This window comes from Paramisgurnus dabryanus, chromosome 11, assembly GCF_030506205.2.
Source record: "Paramisgurnus dabryanus chromosome 11, PD_genome_1.1, whole genome shotgun sequence".
Lineage (NCBI taxonomy): Eukaryota > Metazoa > Chordata > Actinopteri > Cypriniformes > Cobitidae > Paramisgurnus > Paramisgurnus dabryanus.
Window position 1 is genome coordinate 34,334,938 of NC_133347.1, and position 19,224 is coordinate 34,354,161.

At 36.5% G+C, this 19,224-nt stretch overlaps 1 protein-coding gene across 1 annotated transcript in view; it reads left to right on the forward strand.

Moving 5' to 3' along the window:
• The window catches only part of mtor (mechanistic target of rapamycin kinase), a 123,731-nt gene that overhangs the window by 61,986 nt on the left and 42,521 nt on the right, over nucleotides 1-19,224 (forward strand). The window contains exon 29 of the mRNA XM_065271338.1: nucleotides 15,400-15,475. Within this exon, the coding sequence (XP_065127410.1) occupies nucleotides 15,400-15,475 (76 nt within the window). The remainder of the gene's footprint in view (nucleotides 1-15,399; nucleotides 15,476-19,224) is intronic.

A 19,224-nucleotide genomic window follows, 5' to 3' on the forward strand; every position in this document is an offset into this window, starting at 1 on the left:
AAATGTATAAAGATAAACATTAGTTATAAAAATTTCAAAGCATTAACGGAATAGAAGACAGGGTTTCCCGCAGAAAATTTGTTAGTTAAGGTGGTAGGGTTGGGCAGGTGGTCGGGGCCAGGGGTGTGGCAATCAAAGGGGCATGATGAAAATTTTAATATTTTTATTTAAAACACTCAAATAAAACTTAATTTTGAAGAAACTGTGACAGGATACGAACACATACTAGATTATTAATGAATTAAATGTTTTTAACAGATACCTCTAATGAAAAATAGCTGCGTGATGAAGTGAAACTAAAGGGTTAATTAACACAAACTGAAGCAGATGTTGTAGAACGTCTGGCGAACGATGATAGATAGCGCGAAGATTGTAAAAACTGATTATTTCCCACTATTAATTACATTATCTTAAAGGAGTGTAACTACTGTAGCATGTAAATAATGCACATAAATAAAGTGAGCAAGAGCGCTCAACACTTATCTAATCAACAGGCACGTGAAACCTAGCTAGCAGTTTGCTCAAACAACAAAATCACCACCTAACTTGCGTTAAATTTGCAAGAACTATAGACTAATACAATAACAGGCTTAAATAAAAAAAATTAACAACCTAGTTAAGGCGGTAGGGGAAACCCTGGAAGAAGAGCATGACTTTAATTATAAGTGCACAGCTTACGCAGTATGAAGCGAATGCATGTGTTATCCAAAACGACAGTGGTGTGGGAGAGCATGTGACGTCACAGACCAAATAATTAATAATGAAATTCATTGGCAACTGTTTTCTTAATTGATTAATCACGATTGTCTGGCATTGACCTGCACCATGCTTAAGTAGCATAAACATGAGTTCTTTAAGCTAGGTATTTCTTTTTGTCATTTTGAGCAGTCGTATTATTTAACTTGAACTGACCTGAGCAGCTTATTTGTGTTCTGTCTGCAATTCATTGTATATGTAATGGTTTGACTTTTTCACTACCACATACTATAACTGCAGCTGGTAAATGTGGATCCCTGAAATGTTAGAGTATACTTTATTGCCCTTTTCAGAAAATTTGTTTTGAACTTAAAGCTGCAATAATGCACAATTATCACAATAAACACGCCCAACACACAATAAACAATGTAAACATAAAAAACTATTAAAAAAAAAAATCGAAATATCAATAGATACAGGTAAAATGATTTTTTTATGTGTAACAATTGCATATGTTTAGTGGATCCCCAATAGTTTTCAAACATTGTTAAAGAAAGAAAGGTAAATATTTTGTCAGTTTTTGTCCTTTGTTTTATAGTCCACTATGTTTCTTATAGAAAGGACTGATTGTCCCGCCAACTTGTTCTCAAAGGCTAACAACAGGCTTGGTGATGTTTACTTGTATTTGATCAAAGGTGCTGTCTTACTAAACTTAAAGCATGCAAACTAATTTCAAACATATCAGAACACAGGGTGAATCATGAGAAAGAGTTTGATTAAACATTTTCTTAGGCGGCAATTACACTGCCTGTTTGAAGTGTCTTAATTCAGATTTTTTTTCTCAAGTGGCACAGATTGGATATGACCCACGGACGTATAAGCAGAAAAAATGTGCATAGATTCCGATATTCTTCGATCGGTTTCAGGGTTGGATCCTTCAGTATATGACATGCATTCACGTCCGCAATGACCTTGTCAAGATGTGTCGTGCGCCATTGAGAATGCAACGCTGGCAAATTATGTCAACTCAGGTGGACACCACCCACGATCACATGACTCTTAATGTTAAAGTTTTATGTCTTGTAACAGAAATAGAGCTCTATAATCTTGTATAATCAGTTGTTCTGTGTCCATTGCATATCGTGACGTTTTTCTTCCTCTGTGGTTTAAGCTGTTCCAGATCTGAATTGTTTTGCCAAGTGTTTAGTGTGAGTGCTGATATCGAATACATGTTGCATTTTCAATGGCGCACGAAACGTCTTGACAAGGTCATGCGGACGCGAATGCATGTCATATACTGAAGGATCCAACTCTGAAACCGATCGGAGAATATCTGCGGTGGACACCACCCACGATCATGTGACCCTTAATGTTAAAGTTTTATGTCTTGTAACAGAAATAGAGCTCTATAATCTTGTATAATCAGTTGTTTGTATGTGTCCATTGCATATCGTGACGTTTTTCTTCCTCTGTGGTTTAAGCTGTTCCACCTTAATACTTTTGACATATTTTGACTGATGGGTTTAGTTTTCTAGGTCTTGTACCAAAATAAAGTGTATGCTTCAGGAATGACCTTGAGCTCTTAAATGCTGTGTTTTTATAATTTATTTTCTTGTTTTGTTGTCATCATTAGTAAATGGAGCCATGAAAAGTGATGGAACCCAGCATACCTCATCCAGAAAAAGACCTGCGGACTCTGTATAAAGTTAACTAAAGTTAAGCAGAAGTCTGGTTTGGGTTCTGTGGTCTCACTTGGCTCCTCTGCCCACCCATTGTTGACAATTTGTGACGTAAACTCATTTGTGCGCTGGTTAACTGTTAACAATGATGGTTACCCACAGTTTAAAGTGGCTTTGATTATAGTTTATTATTTTTTCCACACTTGACACTGATTTGTTGTGTTTGTTCTTTCACTAAACCAATGTTTCCGGAACATCAGCACCAATGAGCATCTTTCTTTAGATCATTTATGTTGAACCATAACACTGAGCTGTAAACCAAAAGCATGTCACAGAGTTTGAGTCATGGCACACAGTGAAACACTTTGAAGTCCTGGGCTAGAGGTTAAAAGGCCCTGTAGGGTTTATTGTAAGGACATTTGCTTTAAGGTGACAAAGAATGCATTGAAAATGCTCTGTGAACATGAAATTGTTCTCTGATATCAACATAAAAGATTTTTGGCTTTATTAAGTGCGTAAATTGTCCTGAGACAGTTTTACATGTCCATTTACAACCCCTGGATTTGTCACCAGAATGAAGTGGTCTATTATTACCTAATTTGAAAGGGTCATGAATAACAATGTTGAGCTCTGCTCTGATTGGCTGTTTCTCAGAGCAGCCCCTTCAGTAGCTGTGTGTGTGTGTGTGTGTGTGTGTGTGTGTGTGTGTGTGTGTGTGTGTGTGTGTGTGTGTGTGTGTGTGTGTGTGTGTGTGTGTGTGTGTGTGTGTGTGTAAACAGATCTGTATCAGATGAAGATACAAATTTTGATGAATAATCAGTTGTTTGGAGATTGTTAATGGACATTTTCTGAGTGGTAAGTTTGTGTAAGTGGAAACAATCGTGTTTGAGGCTCACAATATGTCAATAGCATATACAGAACTCTTATTATTCATCTATGCCTAAATACAGGTTTACATTCTACGGCACCTCTAAGAGATTTGTTGAAACCGGATGGTGGTTTTAGAGTTAAGACGGACCTATTTTAGTTTCTGGCCACATTAGAAGATGGTTCCCAGCATTTCTTATGAGTGAAAACATTTACAGTAAAGTGACAAGACACCTGCAGAACTCATGTTGCAGGATTTAAAAATGTAAGATGCACAAATATGATCTGTGTAGAGGTGCTTGCACTGAGGGATAGAAAAAACAACTGAATCATTTCCCCTGAAAAATATTCCATAAAAAGGAAGAATGTGTAAAAGTTTTCATCTCTGAACAACACATTCAGTTAATGTCATGGTCAACATTGGAAGGTTTTATTCAAGGGAAAAATATTTTTCTTTCTCCTGGAAGGAATTTTTTTCTATGATGAGAACATAATCAATGTCATTAATGCAGATTTCACAGCATCAGACGGTGTAGTTAATATTGTTTTATGACTTCATTTATAGACATTGAAAGTACTTTGTGTGTTCATGAGCTGAATGTTTCCAGTTTGTTCTTCTTGTGTTTGTATTTAACATCAGGAATGTGATTGTCTGAAATGAGCAACCTCTGTTTATTGCTATTTAGTTGCTGTTGAACTGGGAAAACTCAGACTGGCTTTTGCCAGAAGGTTAGGAGTTTATAGACACATCATTTTGATGGACCTCATTAACAAAACCTTATAAGGATTGCATTTGTGAGAAATGATTTTGGCAGAGGAAGAAAGTTCCTAATGTTACAGTTTGGCATCTTCAATATAAAGAGAGTAAATAATCTCTGGTGTTAGGCCTATTGAAGCACTTATATCCTTCAGATAACGTATCTGGCTTAAAGTCATTGATGTCATACATGGAAAGATTGATTTTACCTCTTTCTAACCCACTTCTATATTTCCCCTTATGATAATTGCTTCCATCTACACTTTTGCAGAACTTTACAATGTAGTGTTGGGCGATATGCTCATTGCTCAATTGTGAGATTGTCCTATCGGGGGGTGGGGCAATAGTTTACTCTAGTTTAATTTATTTATTTGATTTATGATAAAAACACTTGACTGTTGGCCAATAAAAGAAGCTGATTTACTCTGAGGGCAACACTGTCATGATGCAACCTTTTTAAAACTGATGTTATTAATCCAAGCGTGTCAACCCTGCTGAAAAAAACAGCATCAAACCAGCATGGACCAGCATGGGAATTATGCTGGTCTATGCTGGTTTAGCTGGTGGTCACCATGGTATGACCAGCATGGGATGCTGGTGCTAATGCCGGTTTTGCTGGTGCTAATGCTGGTTTGGTGCTGGTTTAGCTGGTGCTAATGCTGGTGCTGATGCTGGTTTAGCTGGTGTTCACTAGCAAACCAGCACCAAAACACAACATATGCTGGTCTTGCTGGTATGCTGTTTTTTTCAGCAGGGAAGTCCAGGTGATCTGAAATTACCTTCGTGCCAGGGAGCGGGAACAACTCACTTGCTGCTTTTAAACCCCTGTGTGCCTAATAACTTCTCTAAATTAAGTTTTTTAGTCAACTTTATTCAACAGTTTACAGTATCAATGCAGCTTTAAAGGGCTCTAAATGATCTCAACCGAGCTATACATAAGGGTCTTATCTACAGAAATCATTGTCATTTTCACCAAAAAAAATTACTGTGTGTGTAATTTTTAAACCACATCTTTTCATCTTGCACTAGTCATGAGATGCGCCAGTGCGACTTTAAGTATTACATAATCACATCGAAAGGTCATGCGTTACATATGTAAAAAACGAAAGCAATGTGGACCATTGCAAACAATAAACTGACACAAAGACATTAATCAGTATCATGACACATACAACAACATCAGAACGATCCTCTTTCTCCACACTTGTAAACACTGGAGCACATTCGTCATCACACAACTAGTGCAAGACGGGAAGTTGTGGTTTAAAAGTACTTATTTTTTGCAAAAATGATGATCGTTTCACTAGATAAGACTCTCATGCCTCGGTTGAGATCATCTAGAGTCCTTTGAAACTACATTGATACTGTAACTGTTGAGGTTCATTAAAGTCCACTTTATAGAGAAAAATCCTGAAATTTTTTCCTCAAAAACTTAATTTCTTTTCAACTAAACAAAGAAAGACAAAAACATCTTGGATGACATGGGGGTGAGTCAATTATCTATAAAGTAATCCTTTAAGGTAATACAGAGTATGGATTTGGAAAAGTATCTGAATTAGAAGATGAAGTAGGCTAAATATCTGAGCATTTGTCTGTCTGTTTATGGTTTTATAAGCTTGCCTAAAGACTTTCTGCATATTGATGGGTTTATAGCTGCTTCGGTTATTAATAATAGTCAGAGATCTGCAAACACTTTGATTGGTTTCCTCATTTTTTCTCATTATTCAATAGAAACACAATAAAAGTTCTAGTTTATAAATTCATTGTAGGCAGCGGTCGCTAAAACTTTTCTGAATGGTGAATAAAGCTGGCTTTACTTTGTAATTCATATCATTTGATACCGATCTGCTTGCGCTCAGATACATATTGTGTCCAGAACTCTGATCCAGATGGTTTGAGGCAGAAGGTTTGTAGTATCTTCCATGTTTCCTCAAGCATCATTAATCTTTATCATTCCATTCTTTGAACTGTTCTTCAGTTTACAGGAAAGTATGCAAGCTGTATGATTGTGTGCGGTTTTAACACCTCACTTTCCTTCATATGTAGGGGTAAGCGGGGGAACAACAAACTAAGACGGGGTTACACTTCATACAGTGTAAACGGTGCACTTCTAATTAAAGTCTGCATGCTTAAAGGGACAATATGTTCATTTTCCAGCTCCCCTAGAGCAGTAATTCTCAAAGTGTGGTCCGCGGACCACTAGTGGTCCGCCAAACCCCCCCAGTGGTCCGCCAAAAGATGACCTAAATTAGGCAAGTGTTTATACCAGGGCTATTCAATTGGCGGCCCGCGGGTCAGACCCAGCCCCCAAGGTAATTTGATCCGTCCCTTTATGTAGTCTGTAAAAAAGACATCTCTAGAATAAATGTAGTAAGTTAGACAACGGGCCCTACAGTTACGAGTTGATGCGCGTGCGTCTGTTTCATACAGCATGAGCTGCAGAGCGCGAGTCACGTGACTGGTGCGAGCAGCTGTGTCATGTGTTTATATTCGCGCTTTGGTCCACAAGTTCAACGCGATCGCCTCCCCCGCTCGCACCCGCGTCTCAAGACGCGATAGCTGACTGTGGTGAGTTAAGAGACCGGACTCTATGGCTGTTTTAACTTTATTTGTTGTATTTCCAGCTTTAAAACACTGCCTTTTCCGACAATTGTTGTCTGATATGTCTGCTCAATTATGACTTGCTTATCAACAATGACATTTACGTTACATGTCTTAATAAATGAAACTGCCGTTTTTCCAAAATTCAAAGCATCGTTCTCACACAATAATGCAATTTAAACGAGTAACAGTTCATTTGCACCACTGTATGCGTATTGTGCTGACAAACATACACCTGATTTCACTGCTCTTGCGAAATCTAAAAACATATTCTGTCTTATTAGAAGCTAGCCTAATGTTTGCCAATTATTAAGATGGCTGTTGTTGTTGAAATAGGGCTACTGTAATAATTAGCTTTGACAAAAAACTGCATGAAACAATGTTATGTTCCATGTTATAAACTTTTTTGATATGTGCACTGAAGTGAGTAAATGAGTTAAATTCTCAATGAGTGTGATATGGATCTTATTTACCTATTTAAATGTAGAATAAAGCTTAATGTCAAGCATAAACTGAAAGCAGCTAAAATCCACAGATCTATTAGTTTTGTAATGTACTAGTTTTTGTTTCATGTGTAAAATCCCTGTAATTTCAGTGATTTTGGACATTAAGGGAATTTTTTTTCAGCATTATATTGTTAACATAGTTACAACCATAAACTTCACATACCCACCACCTCAGTTTTAAATTAATGGCTCTTTGGAATGACATTAAGTGGGACCTAGGCTGTTACAGTATGTTTAATTGCAGTTTTTTTTCACATGTGCAGTTTGTTGTTCATATTAAGCTGCAACTCATTTTACATTTACTTTTTCAAATTAAATAAAATTCATATAATAATTTCTGAACATAGCATTGCATTTGTGTTTAAAAAATAAGTTTTTGACTTAAAACAGTTGCATATTAAACTTAAATTTAGCTTATCCTTCCTATTTTGTTGTTTTTTGGGGGGCGTGTTAGAGTCAGATTCTGTTAGGTGGTCCTCAGAAAAATATTGGAAGATGAAGTGGTCCTTGGGCTGAAAAAGTTTGAGAAACACTGCCCTAGAGTTAAACATTTGATTTTTACCATTTTGGAATCCATTCAGCTGATCTCTGGGTCTGGCGGTGCCACTTTTAGCATAGCTTAGCACAGTCCATTGAATCTGAGTGCAGACTTATAAAAAAGGTGTGTGTGCGTGCGTGCGTGCGTGTGTGTGTGTGTGTGTGTGTGTGTGCATGCATTTATCACGGGGACGGAGAGAGACATCCGCTCCACAGTTTAATTGACGCCCATCACAGCTTCTTAATAACAGTGTCTCTGCTTTCCTCGCAACCATTGGATAAAATCCAGGCTTACAAATGGTTGTTTTATTTGGGTGTGTTCGGCTTCATGCACCGCCGCAAGAACCATCAAAGTATCCCAAGAGCGATGTAAGAAATCATATAAAGGAGTCTGCCTTTGAATCGCTCTCGTGGCACATTGATGTCATCCACCTGTTGGTTCTTGCAGTGCCCTGTGAATTCAAACATACCTATTTTTATGAGCAGGGTTGCTGCTTTTGACATGGCACTGACAAATAGTGGAGAAACTACACCACATTTTTAAGAGGTTTTAAAGAACACATGCATGTTTTCTTAACATGACAATTAAAAACAAAACTGATAAAAAATATGCGACGTGCAGGACGTGCTGTGCAGTACAACGCAAAGGAGGGTGGGTGGTCACCCGGCGGGTCCGGATCGAATTCTCTCTGGACTGGACCATATTATTATAGAGTAAAGGCAATATGGCACCAGCTTTCCAAAACTTGACTAGATTCCTCCAGCTGGTGTGCAGGCCTGCAGTGCAACATGAAGTAATTTTTCTGTGTGTTTAAGCCTGTAGATCCAGGATTAATGTTGTCTTGAGCACCTCCCATGTGCTTCTGTCATCCATACTTATGTGTTTAATAAATTCTTTACTGGTGACAATGATTTGTTTTAACCGGTGTCTCCAAAATATATCATCAGACGCAATTACCCGAGCTCACTATTCATCTTTCTGTTTCCCCCACCTTCCCTGCCAAATCTCTGAACAATTAGTTGAGCTCACATTGTAAGTATGCTGCTACAGGGATTTTAAAAGACAGGAAAGAGGATAAGAGGTGAAGTTGATTATGCCACATTCTCTACAGATCATTGCAGAGGTCAGTTGTGGTAGGCTGCTCTTTGTAAAAAAAGTGATTTTAATGATCATGGCGACACTAATCGTGGTCAGACATACAGACATCGCCTGTGCAGAAGACCTTGGCATCTTAACTGCATACAAGAGGAAGATTATCATTGATTAAGTTGGGTTTCTATGTAAATTCAGCAGATTTTTTTAATTGCTCTTTGCTGTTTGCCCGGTGCTAATTGCAGTCAGCGCTGATTTTATGGGCATGGGTTCACAATAATTTGACTTCATTAATTCCATAAGTGAATCCGGCACAAAACCAATTCAGAGATCGCACGCTACAGGCAGGGCTTTTATCGACCACAGTTCATCTTCTGTTTGAGACACTTTACTGAGTTTTTTCATTTGTGAACTGTGAACAGTAACTCAGGGTTGTGTTTTTCACAATAACTTTATTAATTTGACTGTAATATTTTGAAAGAGCATTCTTATCTTAAAAGATGCTAAGAAAATGTGTTTATAGACAGTTTCAGCAACAACAACATAAACAAATGGCTTTTGTAGAACAAACGTAACTTTCAGTAAACTTCCCAAAGAATTAACAGCAAGAGAGTGCTTTTATTTCTGATAACAAGCAAAATAAATAACAAGTAGATTGCCTTAGTTCAAATCATAGCTAAAACTACACTGAGCTAACATTACTGTGTAATATTAATGTATACAAATTAGCTTCCGAACCTCCCTTCACATGGGTTGATCCATGATCGCCGTCTTCCCAAGTCTTTAGGAAACCAAAACATTTATTTTCAGCAAGGTTTTTGTTCCAGAGTTCAGTTTAGCCGCTAGTTAGATAATTAAACAAATAGAGACCGAAAGTTAAGTTCAGTTTAGGTGTGTAACCGCGACAAAACACGTGCACCCGATGAAACCGTCTATATACTATTTATTGTTTGTATCATGGTGGCCAGTAGATATCGTAAATAAATGATTTTCATACAAATTGCAAATGTTATTGATGCAAATGAATTACATATGATATTTTTAATTGAATGTATAGGAAACGGTCCAGTATAACAACAATAAAAGTCGTGGCAACATTCGCTTTCGCTGGGATCTCCTTACCATTGTAAAAGCAGATGTACTGCATTGGCAAGTCTTGCAGTTGCAGTTGAGGAAAACTAAAGTTACACATGAGTGCTTCCAGATGGGAAGATTTCTAGCAGCATTTTGAAGAATCATAAATGTAGCACTAAAATAGTTGACAGATTATGTATTGTGCAAATGGCCTAGCTAATTGCTGGTGTTTTATTAGACAGGCTTAAGGAAATGATTCTGTTATCGTCTTTAGCCTTCACTGATCATGTCAGTTTTATTTTATGATCAATGTTTACATGGATTAAAGTTTTCCGTCGCTAGACGGATTTCCGTCAATTGCAAAATTATTAAATTCACTTTTCATAAAGACGACGTGTATTCACCTTTTTAAGTTGGATGTAATCAAAGCCTGGAGTGGAGCCAAATCACGTTCCTTTCTCCACTGTAAGTGTTCTGTAATCACTACGCACCGGATCCACTCCGGGTTTTCTGAGTGTATCATGTTAAGCTGAGGTAAAACTTTATTTCAGCTAGCATGGACAAACTTATAATGCAGAAAGGCTCCGATGTTTTGAAGATTGATAAAGGTGTAAAAGACCAGTGCAAGCCTTTCAGTTCGTGGGCTAAAACAACCAATACATCCAGGTAACTTACGTGTCTTTGCACAGTATTGATTATATGATTAGTGGTCCTGTATTTTGGGGGTAAATGATTTCTGCCGTACGTAATCATCCGCGTCACGTTTTTGATTGCTATGCTCATCTAGCCAGTGCAGTGGCTGATACAACGGGTTTGTTAAACTCGTGGGTAAACTTCATGTGGCGCCACAAGAACCAAGAGAAGAGGCAGATAACATCCAAATCCCGTGAGAGAACGATTCGAGGAATCATTAGAGGAGACTGCTTCCGAAATGCTCTCGCGGCACTTTGATGTCATCGTACCTGTCGGTTCTTGCAGTTGCATTTGCGTGTGGTCACAATAACGTAAGATTTGTACATATATTTAAGCACCGCAGTTTAAAAACAAGTGATTTTAAGCCATTCAAACACAAAAAACAGTAAATGCGTCCGCTGTTTCTGTGTTAGAGGAGTATGCAAGTTGCGCATTCGCTTCTCATTGAGTTTGTGAGTATTTTTGCTAATTTATTGGCCTTAAATACAAATATGCGTCAAAAATCCCGTCTTTGCTCCTCATATAAACACGACCATTTAGGTCTTAGGAGAAAGTAAACAGCAGAAACATTGCGCATAAAATAGCACATCAGCGCTCCCTCTATTGTAACATAATAATTTGTTGATAAAGGTACAGTCATTTAATTAACAACTGTCACTATCCTGTGCGAATTATACACGAGTTTAACTCGAGTTGCTCGTTCAGGGTTTATATTCATACATAACGTTACTGTATTAGAGCTGTTGTGTGAACAGAACAGACCCTGGATTATTCGTTTATGTGTACTGAATAATATGATATGAAAAAGTTTTATTTGTTCACATTAGTAAATGCATTATATAACATAAACAAACAATGAAAAATATAGAGTATATAAGCATTAATTAATTCTTGTTTATGTCATTACAGTAATTGACAGTATTTCATGGGGCATTTACTAATGTTAACAGTTTCAACTTTGATTAAAAAAAAAACTATTAGTAAATGCTAAAATAAATACATTTATGAATTCATAAATAATTAATAAAAGATTCATTAAAGGTGGTGATATTCATGTTTTCTTTTTATATAGTGAGTTATTTAGCTTTTTTGCCTTCATCTTAAATGCCATGCAAACTACAGCTACAGGAGACTTTAGTATGGAATTAACGGCAAAAAATCTCCCCTTAAAATGCCATTGGTCTGGCCTACCTTAAGTTTTAGTTAAAGGAATATGACTTGGCCTGAAAAAAAATTTCAGTCAGAAGAATTTTTTTCACTTTAATCCATGTGTTTACAGGACTAAAAATATGATTTGTTAACAGTGTTTTTCATCTTGGCCTCTCTAAAGATCTCTGAAAAACTGACGGCGCTACACTGCCTGAAGTTATATCACTCTAAATCTTCCTTTAACAGTTTATAATAAAACTTCATTCTCAAAACTAAATGAGCAAATGAACACTACCTGGCACATCTGATGAAAATCAATGAATAAATGTACATTTAACACAGGAAAAGAAGATCAGATTTAAATCCGTTGTGGTGTGAGACCACGTGTAGATGGTTTTAAACAAATCAGTCTGTTAGTCAGTAACTCTTTGAAATAACTTTTGTTTAACTTTGCTACATCATTAGAGCTCATGAGCACAATGCAATCAGGATGTCTTGAAGTTTGAACAAATCACTTTTATTTAAAAACAAGTATTATAACAGTCATGGACATTGCAGTTAAGTTTCAGACTACACAAAGACTCCATGTCCTCAGAATGGGTCTGTACTTTAGACCAGGGTGGGCAATCTTTTCTTACTCAAGGGCCACATCAGGTTTTCAACACTCAGTTACTACTGTTCTATAGACTTTCATATAAACCCTACTTTTATGAACAATTTTTACTACTTTCATATTTAAAAAACCCTAATAAAAACCTCTACTCTTGTGCATATCACTGGATACATATATAAACAGTTCTGAAGAAAACATCATAGTATTACAGTATGATTGTGGGTCATTTTTGCAGTAATCACCATAAGGAAGAGTAACCATGGTTTTATCAGTTTAGTAACCATTTTTTTAGCAGATTAATTTCCATTTGTATAAAATAGTAAAATTCTTAAGGGCAAATCATTTTATGTGCTTTGCTAGATAATTACTACATTTCATCATGATGTTAAAAACAGAGGTAAGCAGTTTTTGTTTTTAAAAATGGCAATAAGTCCTTGCAAATAACCAGTGTTGGGCAAGTTACTGAAAATTAGTAATTAGTTACAGTTAGTAGTTACTTCTTTTAAAAGTAATTGAATTACTATACCAGTTACTGTATATCAAAAGTAATTAGTTACTAGGGAAAGTAACTTTTAAGTTACTTTTATGTCTGCTTTTTAAATGAAAATATGAACAGTACTGAAAAGTCAAACAATAAAATGATATGGATGGGCTATTTTAAAAACTGTAGGAGCCTATTTTGCTTTAGATTCAGCCTTTGAATATTTTTGTTAGAAATTATCTTAATATGTAAGCTTAGTTTATTTATGTATATCATTTAGACGCAGGGACGTGCACAGGGGGGTTGCTCAGGTTGCCCGGGCAACTGCCCATATGCCCTTCTCGACTCAAGTTGCCCTTCCGAGGTGGAAAATAAATAAATTGTACTTTTACTTCGTTTACACTATGCAGCGTTCCTTCGTTACTGTATTTTAATTAATTACGAAATTTGTATTTTATTTTTAAATCGCTATCTTGTGTTTCTGGCGCATTCACGAATTAATGACTCGTTTGAGTCGATTCCTTACAAAGTGTTGCAAATAAACGAGTCTTTTGAGTCGATTCTTTACAAAGCGAATGGGCCAAACGTTTAAATTGGTTCGCGAATCAGTTTGAATGAATTGTTCAGATCGCTCCAAAACGGAATCATCCGAAGCTGTTTTACTCGTAACCTATGTAGAAACACGCAGAATATAACCAGTTTTGGGTGACGTGGAAATGAATTTACCAATCTTTTAACTAAAAGCAAAACTTCACACATGTACCCGCCATTACATACACGCGACCTGTTCGTCGTCAGACACAGTTAAACGCGAGCAACCTCCTGAAACACTGAAGCACTGATTGAAGAAAATCCATCGATGATTGACGTCTGATTCGCTGTATACTGTACTGTATGATGTAAGTGATTCTCACAAAACACACGTAACATGACAACGTAAGAAAACATGAGTTTTGTCTAAAATCATTTTTATGTAAGTGTAAACTGTAATGTCCTCAGACCATAGGAGATTTCTAACTTTATACATATGCAAAACTGCTTACTTGTCTGATATTTCAGCTATAAGCTACATCATCATTGAGACTAGAGTTAATTTGTTAATTTGAAATGCTTGTCTATTCTGTGTTTGTATTCTTTTTTTCTGTACTGTTTGTGTATGTTGCAGTTTTACACATATTCTTCTGTTTGTTGTGGAGTCAAGAAATGTCTAAACATTAAAAGATGAACATGAGACAAAAGTACAGAATCTGTCACATTATTTTTTTTATGGTCACTGAGCTGTGTCCTGATTGTTTACACATGAAAAGCATAAAATGTGTAGGATCAGTTTGATTCACTTATGTGCATTTGTGTACAACACACATAAGTCAGCATTTAATGCTGTTGTTCTTTGTTGTTGAAGCATGTGTTTAAACATAAACAAAGGTTAATAAAATGTGACATTCTAAACTTCTGACATACTGATATTTATCTTACCAATTTCTGGTCCCCACAGCAAACAGAAAAATCTTGTCTTTACAGTTCTGATACTTATGGAGGGCACTGTATTGTGTGTGTGTGTGTGTGTGTGTGTGTGTGTGTGTGTGTGTGTGTGTGTGTGTGTGTGTGTGTGTGTGTGTGTGTGTGTGTGTGTGTGTGTGTGTGTGTGTGCGCGTGTATATCTAGATTTATTTTTTCATGAGTAACTAGTAACTCGCTACTTGAGTATTATTTTCATTGCATACTTTTTACTTCTACTTGAGTAATTATTTATTTAGTTACTTGTACTTTTACTTGAGTAAAGTTTTTGGCTACTCTTTCCACCTCTGTTAAAATCTTCATGAATCTAGGCTGAGATTGCCACGTTTAAGCCTAAATAATCAGACAGATTACAGCTAGCTATCATAGCTTGCAGACAAGCAGCCTAGGATACAATTTTTTTGGTAGGCATTAGGCAAACATGTTTGCTGATTTTAATAAAGACCCTGTTATTCTCAGTCCTTCATATAGGCCGTGAGTTTAAAAAAAAATTGGGGGGGGGGGTGCCCTTTATTTAGGTCAGAGCAACTGCCCCTAAAAATTCCTGTGCACGTCCCTGTTTAGACGAATATTCTGTATGTTTACATTGAAAATATATAAAGTGTTAAAATTGTGTACTGTCTCTTTAAGAATTTGGAGACAATTGTGTCAACGTGTCATATTTTCTAAAATAAATTAGCATTTTCCATATTTATTTTAATAAGCCAGAAACGTCTCCGCTTTGTCCTGCTGACCCTGCACCTGCTATACCATATGACCGAAAGTAAAGAGCGATCGTTTTGAGGAGGGGAGGAGATTTGAGTGTTTGATTTAAGGCAAATTAATTAAAAAAAAAATAATGAAGCTTACAGATATGACATTTGTAAAAAATAATGCCACAATATACCGAAACAAAAAATGTCATTTTATTTTCATTTTAATTTCATTGCGATTTTAATATAATCATAAACTGCTTTGCGGGCTGGATAAAAGTTTGGCCACCTCTGATATAGATGGCCTATAATAAGATGCTGGACAGAGGGGGATCATTTATTCTTTGAGTCTGTTCCTAAACTTTTGCTAACCCAAACTTCTGTTTATCAAACTTTATTAGAATAGATTAAACAATTCTGATTAAATATTTTTTTCTCTCCAGCATCAACAATAAACTGCAGCAGCCTGAGGCGGCGTCAGGAGTTCTGGAGTATGCCATGAAGCATTTCGGAGAACTGGTAAGTGCTTAAACCCTCCTAATTTTGTTGTATTCAGAAAAAATGCAATGCCAATAAAGGCATTCAATTCATCTGCAATCTGGCTGTCGTCCTTCACACATTGACTTTAGATGATCGTCCCTATAGCATCTTTACTCTGGTCATGGTCTCTTGTGGCTTAATAGCATGAACTTTGGTTTGATCTGAAACTTAGAAATAAACTTTATGTGATTATTATTTAAGTAAACTTGTTGATTAATCATGATTTCTGTGTGAAAACATTCACATACTGATTTTACACACATGTATGCAGTGTTTCCCACAGACTTACACATTTGCCAGAGGGGATGGGTGAATTATGGGTAACTAATATGCTGTCACGTTGCTTATTTTCGGATGCAGAGCCGCGCGCAAAGCCAAATTTGACGCGTCTGTGCAAAAAATGCTGTGCACACCGCCCTGCACTTAGTCTTGCACTTGCACTCATGACTGCACACTTTGTGGTGACATATTCTTTATAGTTATTGTTTCGAAAAATCAACGAAATTAACTCAAGATACTTATCCAGATGATGAAGGAGGTCTTGAGTGTCCCAAAAATATCAATAAATACTTTTTGCTAAAAAATTTATGTTACTGCCCTTTGCCTTTGCAGGGTAGTAAATGCAGCACTTTTCATTATAGGCTTTTTTACGTTGTGCATCCTCTGTCTGATAAGAGAGGTTAGGTATGAAAGAAATTTCATGAGGCAGAAATTCACTGGGTAAACTTTAGTTTGAGGGGTATTTGGAGATGACTTCTTAGATGGGTTTAAAATAACTAATAACATTTTTATAGAAGTATGTTTTATTGAGAATTTAAGTCAGGTTAAAGAAAAAAAATTGTAGTATGAAAATTTGGATATTTAAATAAGAGAAAATATCTGAAATTAAACCGATACATCAGTTATACAGTGTCATGTGACAAGCTTGATAATGCATTGTAAAATAATAGTTATAGTAAAATATAAAAAATACTCAGAATTGGGAGTCATTTTAAATATAGCTAAATTTCTAACCAGTTTGAGGTGGAACCTCCATTTCCCCTCGAAATTCACTCCACGGACTCCCCGCCGAGCCCTATAGCCAATATGAAATGTAGGCTATACAAAAATTACATCAGTTTTTTTATTTTGTCTTGTCTTGTCAATATAATTTTTTAACATTGTATTCTCAGAAGAATGTACTGTAGAATAAATGTCATGTAGAAAAAATGTCATAGAAAAAAAATGAAGTAGGCCCACGACATCTGTCACTCAAAGTATTAGCAAAATATGAATACGAAACAATTGAATATGAATACGAAATGAAATCACTTTTGACCAAACTATTTAATTTTGGTTTCAATTATAAAAACAAGGGCTGCACGTTTTCAAGTTTTTCATTAACCGTTAACCGACACCCTTAGCGGTTAATACTCGGTTAACCATATTATGCGTGCCGCAACCCAGAGATACAGACACACGACAAAGGGGTAGTTAATTTTTAATACCTTTAATAACTGGTTGAACCACATTTAAAACGAAATTAATTTATAGAAATAAAACGCAGTGGTATGGACAGAGCAGTTTAAGTATGTCACTGACTTTTGCATTCGCGGGGATGGTAGGCTGGGCGAAGGTACTCGCAGGCTCCGCAGCCGCCTCTCTATGATGCCCGGGTGTTGGCTGGGTTTGTCGCGATAGTCCGTGAAACGGTGATTACCGGTGCTTCAGCCTCTCACCGGTTAGATCACTTGCCCACCCCGACACCGTCTTTCACCGTTGTTTTGATATTTTCTTGTAATTAAATCATCTAGTTTCGTTAGAGAGAGCAAACACTTACAACTGAATGTGTCTGATGCCTGAAGCGGAGCTGAATGCGCGTCACGTCACAGAGCAGTCGCAGGTGTCAGATTTCATTTATTTCTGTCAGAGTTTGCGAGGCGAGCTGAATGACCAGACGATAGCAGAAGCCGCGTGCTTACTCGTTTTTGTTATAATGTATATATATGATGTTTAATATAAGCGAGATCGTTTTGTTGTATTTTTTATCAAGAAAAATAATAAACCGATCATTTAAGCAGCATTTAGTCCTGAAAATATTTGTACTTAGTTTTTTGTGTACATTTTTCCTGTGTTCGCACTGCTTGGTAGCCGGTTCGCACTGCTTGGAACTGCTTGGAACTGGCGAGTTCTGCGAGAATTACCTGCCCACATTGACTCAAGCACTTAATTAAACCAGCTGTTGCACTCGCATTGCACGCAAATTCATACGCTATTTAACGCAGCTTACGCAAGCGCTGCATTTAAACAGTTGCGTAATTCAAAAGTGAAAGTAAAATGCGCACGTCTGCATGCATTAACAGGTGGGAAAATTCTGTCACCTGATGCCACTTAACCGAGCAAAATGTTTCACTCGGTTAAAAATTTTTAACGGTTAATTGGTTAATCGGTTAACCATGGACACCCCTAATAAAAACTAATGAATGATTGATACATGGATTTATGGACATGGATCTATTTTAAACAAAAATCTTCTGAATCTTATATATATATATATACAGTTCTGTGCAAAAGTCTTAGACCACCAAAACTAGACTTGTTGTTATAGAAGTTTTAATGTCCATCCATATTTATTTTTCAATCTATTTGATTAAGATACAAACAGAAAACACAGGAAAAATGTACACAAAAAACTAAGTAAAAATATTTTCAGGACTAAATGTCTTCTTTAGGCATTGTTGGTGTTCAGTGTGACCTCTCTTGGCACTAAACACATCTTGATGTTTTTAAGCAGAATGAAGTAAAAAGACAGAATAAAGAAATTGAGATTTAATTTTATTTAGGTTTTAGAGATCCTGCAGTTTCCTGCTATTGCTCGAGTGGAAGGAGAGTTTACCAAGTTTGCTCAAGTTACCAGAGAGAGAGAGAGAGAGAGAGAGAAAGAGAGAGAGAGATTTTTGTTTAAAATAGCGTATCCTTGACTTAGGTTGATGTGTTTTGATGCATCTTTTTATGTATAATGCATGGTTCTTCTTGTCCTCTGAGTGTCTTCTGCCAGACGAGACGGACACCTCCCAGTTATAAAATAACATCTGTAAACAGAGGAGAGGTCTTGGATGAAGTCTCACCATTTTTCCATGTTTATTACATAACTCTACAGACAGTCTTTTATTGTTAAGATATGATTGCATCTCTCTGTGATTCCTAATCATTACAAGATGTCATTGTGGTCACCCCTGTGTCTCTTCTATGAAGTTCATAAGCTTGACAAGACAGTCATATTTGCCAAAGTATTGCCTTTCAAACAATTAACCTAAAAGAGAAGTGTTTAGATACATGGACACATAAGTTATGTTAAATATCCAGATATCATTTCTTTTTCAATGATTAATAAACATTCATGTATTTGTATTGTTTTCTTCCCAAAAGATTTTCGTTGTTTTTTTCTGTATCAGCTTTTTGAACCTTATTGGGTCAAATGACACACAGATGTGTGTATTACACAGTATGAAAAATTACTTTTAAATCTTGCACAGTCATTTATCAGAACAGAAAGCCTGCTCATGTCCTCCATTTATAAAATATGACTTTGTTTAAGTGTGAATTTGAAATGTTGCTGAACTACCCATTTACATTCTGTCTGGTAGATGGACCAGATCTCATTTGGGCTTACTGCCAGTTTTGAAATAAACTCTCTCTATTCTCCTCTATTAAAAGTTAGAAGAACAATTGAAGCCATGCATACTGGG